Raw genomic sequence first — 14,034 nt, 5'->3', positions numbered from 1 at the left:
GTCAAATCCTGGGGAGTCGCGAGCCCCGAGTTTGGAGGGTTTTTTTTTTTTTCACCCCACCACGTCACAGTCCGAACTGCAGACAGAAAGGACGGAGGCAAGAAGGCGAAACCCGGAATCCGGCACGTAGTTGGGAAACTTGCGGGTCCTAGAAGTCGCCTCCCCGCCTCGCCGGCCGCCCTTGCAGCCCCAAGCCGAGCAGCAAAGTGAGACATTGTGCGCCTGCCAGATCCGCCGGCCGCGGACCGGGGCTGCCTCGGAAACACAGAGGGGTCTTCTCTCGCCCTGCATATAATTAGCCGGCACACAAAGGGAGCAGCTGAATGGAGGTTGTCACTCTCTGGAAAAGGGTGGGTAAGACACTTTTTAATTAAATTCTTTCCCGAAGATTTTTTTTTTTTTCCTCCCTTTTCTTTGCTGCAGCATCTAACATGGACCAAATCACCATCTCTTTGATCTTTCCGTGGCTGTGAACTTTCTATGCTGCTCAGCTTTCTGCATGCTTAGAGGTGAACGTGTGGTTTTGGGGAGGGGGGGTCCTTCTCGATTTCTATATATTTATTTGATTTTTTGCCCTTTTCTCCCCCTCCCCCGCTTCCCCTCCCTCGGAATAAAATATGATGTAGATTTCTGACCGAGCGCTTCCAATGGACATTCTCCAGTCTCTCTGGAAAGATTCTCGCTAATGGATTTCCTGCTGCTCGGTCTCTGTCTATACTGGCTGCTGAGGAGGCCCTCGGGGGTGGTCTTGTGTCTGCTGGGGGCCTGCTTTCAGATGCTGCCCGCCGCCCCCAGCGGGTGCCCGCAGCTGTGCCGGTGCGAGGGGCGGCTGCTGTACTGCGAGTCGCTCAACCTCACCGAGGCGCCCCACAACCTGTCCGGCCTGCTGGGCTTGTCCCTGCGCTACAACAGCCTCTCGGAGCTGCGCGCCGGCCAGTTCACGGGGTTAATGCAGCTCACGTGGCTCTATCTGGATCACAATCACATCTGCTCGGTGCAGGGGGACGCCTTTCAGAAACTGCGCCGAGTTAAGGAACTCACGCTGAGTTCCAACCAGATCACCCAACTGGCCAACACCACCTTCCGGCCCATGCCCAACCTGCGCAGCGTGGACCTGTCCTACAACAAGCTGCAGGCGCTCGCGCCCGACCTCTTCCATGGGCTGCGGAAGCTCACCACGCTGCATATGCGGGCCAACGCCATCCAGTTCGTGCCCGTGCGCATCTTCCAGGACTGCCGCAGCCTCAAGTTTCTCGACATCGGATACAATCAGCTCAAGAGTCTGGCGCGCAACTCTTTCGCTGGCTTGTTCAAGCTCACTGAGCTGCACCTGGAGCACAACGACTTGGTCAAGGTGAACTTCGCCCACTTCCCACGCCTCATCTCCCTGCACTCGCTCTGCCTGCGGAGGAACAAGGTGGCCATTGTGGTCAGCTCGCTGGACTGGGTTTGGAACTTGGAGAAAATGGACCTGTCGGGCAACGAGATCGAGTACATGGAGCCCCATGTGTTCGAGACGGTGCCGCACCTGCAGTCCCTGCAACTGGACTCCAACCGCCTCACCTACATCGAGCCCCAGATCCTCAACTCCTGGAAGTCGCTGACGAGCATCACCCTGGCTGGGAACCTCTGGGACTGCGGACGCAACGTGTGTGCACTCGCCTCGTGGCTCAGCAACTTCCAGGGGCGCTACGATGGCAACTTGCAGTGCGCCAGCCCAGAGTACGCACAGGGCGAGGACGTCCTGGACGCCGTGTACGCTTTCCACCTGTGCGAGGATGGGGCCGAGCCCACCAGCGGCCACCTGCTGTCGGCCGTCACCAACCGCAGTGACCTGGGACCCCCCACCAGCTCGGCCACCACGCTCGCGGACGGCGGGGAGGGGCAGCGCGACGGCACGCCCGAGCCTGCCACCGTGGCTCTCCCCGGCGGCGAGCACGCGGAGAATGCCGTGCAGATCCACAAGGTGGTCACCGGCACCATGGCCCTCATCTTCTCCTTCCTCATCGTGGTCCTGGTGCTCTACGTGTCCTGGAAGTGTTTCCCAGCCAGCCTCAGGCAGCTCAGACAGTGCTTTGTCACGCAGCGCAGGAAGCAAAAGCAGAAACAGACCATGCATCAGATGGCTGCCATGTCTGCCCAGGAATACTACGTTGATTACAAACCGAACCACATCGAGGGAGCCCTGGTCATCATCAACGAGTACGGCTCGTGTACCTGCCACCAGCAGCCCGCGAGGGAATGCGAGGTGTGATTGTCCCAGTGGCTCTCAACCCATGCGCTACCAAATACGCCTGGGCAGCCGGGGCGGCCGGCAGGCACCAGGCTGGGGTCTCCTTGTCTGTGCTCTGATATGCTCCTTGACTGAAACTATGAGGGGATCTCTCCCAGAGACTTGACATTTTAGCTTTATTGTGTCTTAAAAACAAAAACGAAATTAAAACACAACAAAAAACCCCACCCCACAACCTTCAGGACAGTCTATCTTAAATTTCATATGAAAACTCCTTCCTCTCTTTGAAGATCTGTCCATATTCAGGAATCTGAGAGTGTAAAAAGGTACCTATCATTGATTTTTTTTTTTTTTTTTTTTTTGTAAACTAAAATGTTTAAAATAAAATAGCATTTACAGTTTTTACAGACTGGTGTAACCTAAATGAATTGTTACCTGTGTTACAAGAGAAGCAACAGTTAAAATTTCCTTCTGGAGCAGAGGGGGAAAGGGGATTGTCCAGTAGCCAGAGGGTAAATCCAGAAATCCAGGAGCAAAGTAGTCAGATTCAATATGAAATTTCAAGAAGAGCAAACAAAGCTTATTACTGTAATGATTCAGGTTAATTTACCCCACATGATTAAGGTCTGAAAAAAAAACCCCAGCAAGACTCTTTATATTACTGGGGGTTGGGGGTGGCAATTCAATCTAACCCAAAGCAAGGGGAAAAGGTGGACTGAGGACTAGGCATCGTTGCTCAGCCTTTAAGGCAGAGATCATTGCAAATGGCTTTTAAAAATCAGTGCCAGACAGTTTGTCCTATGAACAAGAAACATTTTTGCACTTAATGTAACCATCTTTCAAATCAACTCAAAATTTCACCCCCTAATGCCACTTGTTCACAATTCTCTTTGCTTTTGATTCACCAGACTTAGTAGCATTTGTGCTCTTTTTCATACCCTCTGGGGTTAAAGAGAGCACCGCAGCACTTGCTCTCTATGGTCTGGCTGAGGGGAAGGAGGCCGCATTCCAATGTTCAGTGCTGAAAGCTGTGCTTCTGGAGCATTTTGCTAAGACTGCAGCAAGCTTAGGCTCCCAAGCAATGATAGCACACTCCTAGTTACTACGGGGAACGAGGAGATAATCCTACCTTGTGAATGAATGCATATACAGCAATGATCTGGAGCAAGAGACTTTAGGAGCAGACGTGATGCATCAGCCATCGGGGTGGGGTGGGATAGAAGATCATCTTTCCACCCTGTGTTTGAATATGACTGAGATGGGAATAATTTAACCCAGAACAGAAAAGTTGCCTATTCTCAGATTGCTCTTTGGTATAACGTTCGTCTTTCCTGTGGCTTTTACTTTATTCTGTGTCTAGATTAATGACTGCTCATTCCCACCCTTCATAGGTTTCCAGGTCCATCACTAAGATTTCAGTTTTTTATTGAATTAAATTTAAGAATGAGGAGGTGGTGGTAGTAGCAGTTAGTAGGTGTAGGTAAGAAAAAGTGGAGGGGTGTGTGCATTGGATGGAGGGGTCTTTCCCAGCTAAGAATTTAAGCAAATGTATGATTGAAATAAACTGTCATGGATGGCAGATGATGAAAACTTAACCAATGTTGCCCATGTCCGGAAGTCCTTCTCTCACCCCTCTAAATGATACAAAAGACTGGCATTTTTCTTTTTTCTTTTTCTTTTTTTTGCCTTTTATAAGAGAGAAACCCAAATAGCAGGAAGAGGGATGGGAGAAACACACACACCACCATGCCCCCAAATGCAAATGCCTCCAGCAACCACCCTAAAGAGGCAAAATCAGCTTTTTGAAATATAGAATGGCATCACCAGAAGGTTTACTTAAGCTAAGGATTAAGGATTGATGGTAGGTTTCTCTTCCACCTATGGAGAAACCAGTATACCTAAAAATATTCAAAGAGGCTCTTTCAAGAGAAATATTTTGCAAATGTCCTTAAGATGTTAAGCCTTGAGAGACAGCTCTCTCTCTCTCTCTCTCTCTCTCTCTCTCTCTCTCTCTCCCCCTCCCCCACCCCTTCTTCTTGACCCGGAAACTTCCTCCTGCTTTGTTTAGCATTGAAACATGACATTATGGCACACACCAGACTCACAACACCCATTCAAACTGTTTAATGTTCTAGAAAAGAGGTGTTTTGTTTGATAACTTTGAAGAACAGGTTTTGGTCTACTTCAAGCATGATCATTTGGGATTGCCATTCTAAAAAGGATACCACTCAGGGCCTGGGTAGCAGGAACAAGTTCTCTCGGGAATGTGCCTCACATCTATAATTAAACCCCACTAGAGACCATCGGAAAAAACAGTATACTGTTTTGGGGAAAAAAAAATCCCAAAGCGTGGCAATTGAAGGAGGGCTTCTTGGATTCCACTAACTTAATCTCCTCATAGGAAGGCTACAGGAATACAGTGCCAAAAGCTGCTGTGGCTTGGTGCATTAAATAAGGGGCTGTGTTGGTGTGTTTCTAGGAAAAGCTTCCAGAAGCAAAATCTTTCTGGCAAGTATCAGAACCACAGGTCTCCCTGACCCCCTAGAAATATGGTTATTGGAAACTGTAGTTTATCTCCCATCCCCCAAGACTTTTTTTCTTTCATTTTTTTCCCATGTGGCCATGAAAAAAGAATAATCATGTTTTTATTTTATGCTACCCCCCAATCCATCCATGGCTAAACATCATATATGTTGCAGATCTTAAGTCTATGTAAATCTAATGAAAGATACTGGAAAGAGGAAACTACAGCTTGGGAACTTAAGAGCAAGTGATGGCCATAGAGAGCTGTGTTCATATTTTGTGTGTGTGTGTTTGCATGTTTCTGTGTTGTGTGTCTTTGTAGGCAAGCAAATGTTTTCTACACAAGCAGGAATTTAGCTCACATCATTTCATGTCCATGTGCCTCTTGCTTTGGAGAATGGCAGAAGAGGGAGAAGGCAAGAATAAGGGAAAGCGGTAGTTTTAACTAAGGTTTTGTGAAATCTTTTCTTTCTCAAATTAATCTTTAAGCTTCAAGAAACTTGCTCTGACCCCTTCAAGCAAACTACTGAGCATTTAAAAGAGAATCGAATTTTTAAAGGTGTAGCACCTGTTTTTGTTCTTCCCACAGAGGGTGCTAATCTTATTATCCTGTGCTCTCTGAAAAGAACTTAAGGCCACAATTCACGTCTCATCCTGGGCATTGTGATGGATTAACCCTCCATTTGCAGTACCTTCCCAGCTGATTAAAGTTCAGCTATGGTTTTTTGAATATTTATACAGGAAAAAAGTCTTTCCAAATGACAAATGATACCCTCACACCAGTCTTAGCCCTGATAGTTTTTTAGGTTGTGCTAGAGGAAGCAGGTTAAATAAAACCCATCTTTTGGCTAACCTCAGAGAAAAAAGCCCCTAATGCTCAGACTTCAGCCATGATAGTTGAGACCCCCTATCCCACAACACACTCTATGCTTCCAAGACTGCAAAGTTACCATTGAAAAAAAAAGGTCATTCCAGTAAAAGGACATGGGTTTTTTAAAACCATTTTTTTATATTCTTTCAAGTTCTTCAAAATATAAGAGTGCCTTACCTTTTCTCCCTGCCCTCAGGAAGGCAGACATCTGGTGTGACTTAGCATCAACAACACATGTATGAGAAAGTGTAAGTAATTAGAGGGGCAAACACCACTTGTCATCCCTCCCAAGTTTTCTAAGCAACTGCATGCAGCTTACTGGTGACATTAAGGGCCACCTGTATTTCTGATTTATATTAATTGACTTGCCTACAAGTTTGATGCTTATTCTGTCTGGCATGGCCAAGTAGAAGGGACACCCATGGATCACATATTCTGGCAAAATAAAAGTCATCAGGTACTCCTCTCAAAGAGAAAATTATTGAAGGACCAGAAACTGTTTCTGTTTTGGAGAATGGGTATCATAATATTTCAGAGTAGTCAAAACAAACATCAATTTTCTCCTCTAAATGGGTGGTTATGTTGGTTGATTTAGGTTTGCAATTGGTGGAATGTCAAATAAGGAATTAGCTAGAATATGACTATTAAACAGGCTCCTGAAGTATATGTTGAGAGAGGTTTAGGAATATACACATGCACATATCCATCTATCTATCTTCACATATATAACTACACATACACATATGCACACATATACATATATAGTTGTATACAAACACATACCCAAACACACACCCACATTACATAACTAACTTCCAGCACTAATTACCCTCCTACTTTCTTCTTCTGTGATCGAACTTTTACTCAGGAAAGAATGTGATCAAATTAGTCACAATTAAGGTATGAAGGGCTGATATGGTTGATGATGGTGTCTTCAGGCATTAGTTATGAGCTAGCAGGTGCTTTGCAGGCTGGGGATCTTCTGGGCTTCTCATGCCACACAGAGGGCATACCTCCTGTCTAATGGTGAGAACAGCAAATGACAATGCATTCTTTCAAGAGTATTTTCCACCTTGGGGATAAGAAATGTATTTCTTCATTAAAAAGTGCCCTACTCTGATTTTTTTTTTTTTTTTTTTTTTTTCCCTGACATTCAGGAGGCAAAATTCTTACTTCTGACTAGGCGCGGGCTGGCCCGTGGCTCACTCGGGAGAGTGTGGTGCTGATAACACCAAGGCCACAGGTTCGGATCCCATATAGGGATGGCCCGTTTGCTCACTGGGTGAGCATGGTGCTTACTAGGTGCCATCTCCTGGCCTTCCTCAATTGGACACAAGTTTCAAAGACCTTTTTTTTTGTTCAAAGTAAAGGATCTGGCTACTGCATTGTTAAGGTTCAGACCAAATAAATGAGATGGAGAAATAAAATTTACCAAATGGTTACTTGGTATGGGTGCCTTTATCTACCTAGGTCTCAATATGTGAGGGAGGCACTAGCAACCTTATATTTACTTGAGGAAAGTGAGACTTAAGGAGATTAAGTACTGTGTACAAAGTCACCTACCTAGTGATTGGGAGCACTAGCATTTGGTTTGGTGACCTTTTCATGACACCCTGTTTCTTTTTTACATGAACAGTTGCCCCCCCCACACACACACTCCTACACCCAGCAAAAAGCCTAGGACTACACTGGGCACAGGGCACATGCTTAACACATTCTTGTTAAATACCCTGGGTGCAGTGCTTGAATTTTGACCATGACTTTGTTCTGGATGCTGGTAATTGGTAATACAGGGCTCTGCCAACAGAGGAGACCTCTCACAGGCTTCCAGGAGAAAAAATGGCCAGTAATCATCCAGTCCAACCTCTTAGCAGGGGATTTTGGACTTGGAGAGAGTAAGATATGGGCATTCATATGTTACTATTAGGGATTTAACCACATTTCTGTCTTGGTGATTAAATGGACTATTTCTATGGTAGTAGTTATCAACCAGGGGCAAATGTGCTATCCAGTGGACATTATTTGATAATATTTGGAGATATTATTGATTTTCACACATGGTGGTGGTGAGAGGTGTTTCTCACGTATAGTTCATGCATATTGCTAAACCTCCTACAATGCACAGGACTTCCTCCGCATCAAAGAATTATTTGACCCAAAATATCAAGACGGCTGAAGTTGAGAACCCTTGCTCCACAGTGTAAAATCATGATGCCAACTACACCAACATGTGCTCCAGCTTTACATGGAGTGGTCTTTCTGACTTAGCTTTTGGTACACCTAGATCTATTCTTTTTTAATCTTTCTCTCTTTTGCTAGGGAACTGGAAGTCTAAATTAAAAACCCTCAGGTTGGTTGCTAATCAGCAAAAGGACCCATAGTTAGCATGCTTCTCAAAGAACATATGGCAAAACTTAAATTAACTAGGACAAAACTAGTTAGAACTCTCAACTGACCCACTTTTTCTTCAGCAATACCTCATTTAGGAAACAGAGAACAAAAAATCAAGTTAACAGTGGAGATTTAATTAACAAGGAGGAAATTGAGAAACTTGATATTCCTTCCAGGAGGTGTTCTGGAGTCTGAACATGCAGCCCACCTGCCTGTGCTTTCTCCTTCCCCAGCCAAGACTGGAATTTCTCTGAGGTGGGAATAAGCCTCCGTTTAAAGAAATCAACGTGCTTAGGCTACTGAGCAGGTGGACATATTAATCAGGTAAATGATCTCAGACCTTAAAAACAGTATGATCTAGAGATTCAGGTATTGCAAACTGAAATCTATCTGGGGCCAGACAGGCAACATAGATGAGTGAAATTCATGGGTAGATGAACATTATAAGGGACTGGAGAGTTCGCTTAAAAGAATGCAATTTACATTTGACTGGTCCTGGTTAATCAGAATATTTCTGCAGGGCAGGTTGAGTGAGTGCTCAGGAAGAAACGGGGTCTAGAAGGCAGAAGTTGTGGTCTTTAGACCAGGTACTGATACATGGGGTCATCTCTGAATCATCTCACTGCAGTTGGTCTCTGTCTCTTTGCTGTCAGGAGGACTCATCCAGGTGTTCCTAAGCATCCTGCCAGTTCTGGGCTTCTACTTTACCAATTTATCCCAACAATAAAACATGAAACAAAAGTGGTTTTCAAGCTAGTGTCACTTAACCAGAAAATTAAAATTCCCCTGAATTCCCATTCCCCAGACATTCTGAGTCATCAGACTTGCTGGCATATGAATGAGAAAAGGTAGCTAACAAAACCACCCAGAGAAAGACAGGGGCTGCAAAGAGGTAGGTGGCGATGCTGGAAAACAGATGAGAAGGCTCAGGCATGTGTTAGTGGAAAAATAGGATTTTTTGAATGTGCAGGCAGAGATGAAAGGGAGTTCTAGAGAGACACACACTCACCCACACATGAGACCCGAGACACAGGACGTGCTATGAAGTAGGACCAATTGAAAAAGCTGGTGGGTGGCAGGAAAGAAGTACAGGACTCCTAAAATAACTTACTATATTGTGAGTGAGTGGCCACAATTGATATTAGCAGTTGAGAGCCTTTCAGTAAAATGAGGGGGATGGGGGTGAAGAGATGAGAAGGGAATAGACAAAAAAGAAAAGGAGAGCAAGAGGAGAGAGTTTCAAGATTTGTGCTTTATATTGCTCAAGTAATCATTATAAGCAGCTGTGACACACTGACTCCTCAGTCCTTTTCACTCATTTTTTTATTCTGATCTACTAGGTTGGCTAATTGCTGCTTCTCAGTGCAATGTTGGAAAGTCATTCCCCCCTTCCCCCTGCTTTATGAGAAAAAATAATTCATTCTTTAGCTGCATCTTCCTTCTCTTTTACCCAGTAAGGAAAGTATGTCTCAACCCTAGCTGCACACTGGTCCCACTTGGGAGCTTTAATGAATACTGATGCCCGGGTCTTACCCCAAGAGATTTTGATTTAATTGGTCTGGGGTGCAGCCTTGATGAGATTTGTTTAAAGCTTCCCAGGTGATTCCAAAGTTCAGCTGAGGGTGAGAAGCATCGAGCCAGAGGGTCATGAGAGTCACAGCAAGATGCAGCTCAGCTGTCTACAAGATCAACGAACCTGACTGCAGCTCTTTAAAAATACATGGTTGGCTTGGTGGCTGGGCTGGATGGGGTCAGGGTTAAGTGAGGCCCCCATTAACTCCACCTTTGGTACTGGTATGAGAAAGATGTGCAAGCATAGGTGCTTAGAACTTGTTTCTGAGCACTCTATTTTACAAAGTGCTGTTTCCAATTATTTTGTTTTCATTCTCCCACAGTCTCACAAGGCAGATATAAACTTGTCCCATTATTAAGACTGAGATCAGAAGAGGTTCAGCAGCTTGCCCGAGGTCATTGCTACTGCTGGGGGGTGGCACTTAGAACTGCCTCTTCTAAATTCTTTGTTTTCTTCTCTGATTGGTTGTGTCATGATAAGGCAGAGCCCGTCCTACTCAAAATACACACATCAGTAACTCTTCTAAGAGGAGTCCTGGAAAACACGTTGTGCACACACTCCTACACCTTCTCCTCCAACTGGAGTCTACAGTTACAAAGTTTGGCATCAGAGTCTCACCACTGCCCCTTCTGTGTCCCCACCCCCACCCCATGTATGACACTTCCCTCTTTGCCACAGGAGCCTCCACGATGCCCAGGAGATGTCCAAATAGATGTAAGTTCTTTCCAAATACCTCCAGCACCAAAATATTCCCCTTTCCCACTCAGCCCACTGTCATCAACAACTTTTCTACCAGCTCTTCCAAGAATGTGAAAACCCAATCCTAGTAGGACATTGATGGGTAGTAATAATTCTACCCAGAGATTTTTGTAGCTAAAACAAGAATCTTCGGGAGAAAAAAAACTTAATAATTCTGATGCTAGAATTTCAGGCATTAAAATAGCTGAGTGACATACATTTGGACAGGAGATCTTGCCTCGTTCTCCTTAAATGAAATAACACAGGCAAATGCTCACATACAACAGCAAGTCTACCAACAGTTTATGGGGCTTAAAATAAAGCCAGAATAAAGATTGGGTCTTCCAGCATATTTTACCTCCTTAAACCAATGTCCTTGTTAAAAATCATACATTTTTAGGTGTTCATCATTAGTGTGTTTATCTTCAATTAAGAATTCTCAATATTGCAAACTAGACGTGGCAGGGATCTTTAACTCAGAGATCTTGTAGGCAGCCTTGAATAAAAGTGAGAAGGCTCAGCCCACGTGAGAGTTGGATTAGTCTGACATAGGAAGTTCTGGAAAAGCCAAGTTACACACAATTAATGGAACGATGCAACAATCTGTCTTCCGCTGGCCAAGGCAATCCTGTTATTTGTCCCTCAGCTGCAGAACAACCATGCACTCTGTGATTTTTTCTCACTGTCTCTGCTCCGTAGCAATTGCATTTGTGGTGCAATCTATATTTCCCTGCAACTGCATCTGTAGTTTTTAAATTTTTATTCTAAAAATAATGGTCTTTCTTGGAATTCAGCATCACTCCCTTTGCTTGCTGCCCAGACCATTTTTATCTGAGTCTCTATTATTGATCCTTTTGTGCACATGATTTCAAAAATCATAAAGGTATGAAAAGAAAAGAACAAATGTAACGTAGGGAGGAAGAGGAGAAATTGCATTATAACTGAAATGCAACTAAAGAGAACATATCACTCATTTTATGTTAGTTCTAATTACATTGCTCAGCTCATTCAAAGTAGCACAACATTTCTTGTTCAGGGATTAAGTCAACATTTGTTGAGTGAACAAAATAGAACCACTTAACTTGTAAATGACTGCACCTATGAAGATGAGGCGTTTGCAAGAGGCCTGTGCTGGCTGGCACAGGTCTGCCAGAATCAACTCCCATGTACAGAAGAGACCTCCACTTCATCCCGGTCCATTTATAAACGGCAACCCATGGGAGTGTTTATTATATATTTTACTTACTGGGTGCCTGGAAACCTGCTAAATCCTTAACATTTTCTCATTTAAACCCTGCAACAAACCTTCATTCCTCCTTGTCCAGAGAAGTATTAGCATTCTTAATCTAGAAACAGGTAAACGAGGTTTAGGGAGGTTCAGTGACATGCCCAAGGTCAATCACCATGGTAGGATGTGTCAAGGGAAACACACTGCTTGGGTTCCAATTCTGGCTGAGTGACTTTGGCAAGTTTTCTTTCTGATTCTCAGTTCCTTCATCTATAAAATGGAGATAGGATTGTTATGAGAATTAAATCAGTTGTCATTGAGAATTAAATGGTTTATTCTTTGTCGAGTGCTTAGAACAGTGCCTGGCACATGGCAAATGCTAGATAAGTATATTTTTAATAAAAGATAAACAAACCAAGATCACACAGCCAGGAAAGGACTGAGCCAAGACAAAACCAGGTCTTTTGTACTTCAGTTTTCTTCTGTGGTAGGGTGATGCCCAAAAACCTGAGTTCCTGAAAGCATTGGGACTGAAAGGAGAGGGCTAAGGAGATGGAGATGGGAGTCTAGATGATCCCAAAGGCACACATGGCTTCCTTCACAGCTCCCCAGCTGCCCCAGGGCTTAGCCAGTATGCAACTCACTGACTGTGTTCTGGTGCCTAATTGGCTTGGCTTTATCACTGGTCAGGCAGCCCTGGCCAATCTTCCCCACCAAGGGAGTACGTGTGTGCATGTGCACAAACATTCTTGTACACATGGGGGGTCTGCACCATCTTTTAGTTTTTACATGGCCCAAAGGCCGGTGGCCAGCTCCAGGAAGAAATGTCCACATGGGTCTTTGGTGATACAGCAAAAGTCATTTCCACTTCTGAGCTGTTTGCTATCTGTAGTCAGTTTCTGAAGGTGGGAAGCCACTACACAGATTGCAATTGTTATCTAACTCCCAAACTCTTAACATCGGCAATATTAAATCGTCTGGCCCCTGGGACACTAAGCACATGTCTTCAGATGTAACAGATTTGCTGATGTTATTTAAAGAAGCTTTTTCTTTGTGTACCAACAGCCATGGTTCGATGCTGCTCAAGCTAATGTAACAGAGGAAGACGTACACATCCGAGGTTGACCCTCTCTTCTGGGAGAGGAGGTCCTGTATCAAAAGGCAGAATCTATGTCCCAGCTTTGCCACTAATTTGCTCCTGACCCTTGGGCAAGTCAATTCCACCTGTCCAGGCCTATCTTTGTTACGTCTGTAGCAGTGAATCCTGGCTTTCCTTCTAGTTGTCTGAGTTGGAAGTCAGGGTGTGAAGTTAAGGAGGGGAAGGAAAGTAAGAGTCATTTTCAACATTCACCTTTGCTGTCACTTATCAACAGGCAAAGTGGTGAACTCATCAAACTTTTCCCAAGGGAAGGCTCCAGTGTCCCTAGAGACCTACCCAACCCCACAAGTAGGAACTACGGTCAGAGTAAACATTCTCTTTTACACCTAGGGAATGATACTGGAAGTTGAATCTGTCCTAGGTCACACCCTGTTCCTTGTGATTTACTCACAAGAAGGGGTAAAGCATGCTGTGCTCCAGCTTTGGACAGGAATATTGGGAATACTTTGGCCAATACATGAATCTATACAAGGGGTCTTCAAAAAGTTCATGGAAAGATTCATATTATCTTTTAATTTTATTTTTCCTCCAACTTTTTGAAGTACGCTTGTGTTCCAGGAAAAGCTGCAGCTGCTGGGAAATCGAGGACTAATTAAAACACTTCAGTTTAGTGTTTTGTGTCTTTACTGGCTTGTCTTGTTGTCTGTTTTCTCCTCCCCTCCCTCCCTCTCTCCTTTCCAACAACTGTCCTTCTTTCCTTTTTTTCTTTACCCAATACATAGTTATGATCTGCACCACGTATCCTCAACAGGGGCAATATTGCCCTGAGGGGCAAAAACTGCTTCTTGTGTAGGTGAAAAAAAAAATCTTACTAATTTTATGTATAAAGCACATATACATATATAGTACACATATAGTACATTTAATATCGTTTTAAAATTCCAGGGCGAGAGAGTGATCAGAAAAAGAATGTCTAAACAGTTTTCTTGGAGTGGGGGATAATGAAAAAAAGGCTGGGAAATACTGAGCTAGACAATGATTAATACAGGGAAGAGATAGCAGCAAAACGTAGAAGCTTGATGGCAAGTTACCAGTGGAGGCTTTGAAGTCATAGGCAATCCGGGTACTTTGCTACTGAAAACTGGGATCCAGGGCTTATTTGGACAGCCACAGTTCCATGTGGGGGACTTGGTCTTATCAGCCCCTCATGCACTCAACACATCCCAGAGTTGTCTTTATTTGGAGGCTTCATGATGTGTTAAAAACCTATTGGGTGTGGAATTAATAGAGCCCTGGTCCTGCCTCTGCTGTTCACTGGCTTACGTAAATTATCACCTTTCTGGACCTCAATTCCCTTGACTATAAAATTCAAAATATA

The 14,034-nt window shown here is 44.4% G+C and overlaps 2 protein-coding genes across 6 annotated transcripts in view; one reads left to right on the top strand and one right to left on the bottom strand.

The window, feature by feature from the left end:
• Nucleotides 1–14,034, bottom strand: part of CTNNA2 (catenin alpha 2) — a 952,135-nt gene that overhangs the window by 331,348 nt on the left and 606,753 nt on the right. The gene's annotated exons all lie outside the window — the stretch shown is intronic.
• On the top strand, nucleotides 686–2,254 carry LRRTM1 (leucine rich repeat transmembrane neuronal 1). Its single transcript, XM_063079060.1, has one exon. The coding sequence runs from the start codon at nucleotides 686–688 to the stop codon at nucleotides 2,252–2,254; it is 1,569 nt and encodes a 522-aa protein (XP_062935130.1).

Source organism: Cynocephalus volans, chromosome 14 (genome assembly GCF_027409185.1).
Source record: "Cynocephalus volans isolate mCynVol1 chromosome 14, mCynVol1.pri, whole genome shotgun sequence".
Taxonomy (NCBI): domain Eukaryota; kingdom Metazoa; phylum Chordata; class Mammalia; order Dermoptera; family Cynocephalidae; genus Cynocephalus; species Cynocephalus volans.
The sequence above is the reverse complement of the archived record's forward strand: the minus strand, read 5'-3'. Positions and strand labels throughout refer to the sequence as shown.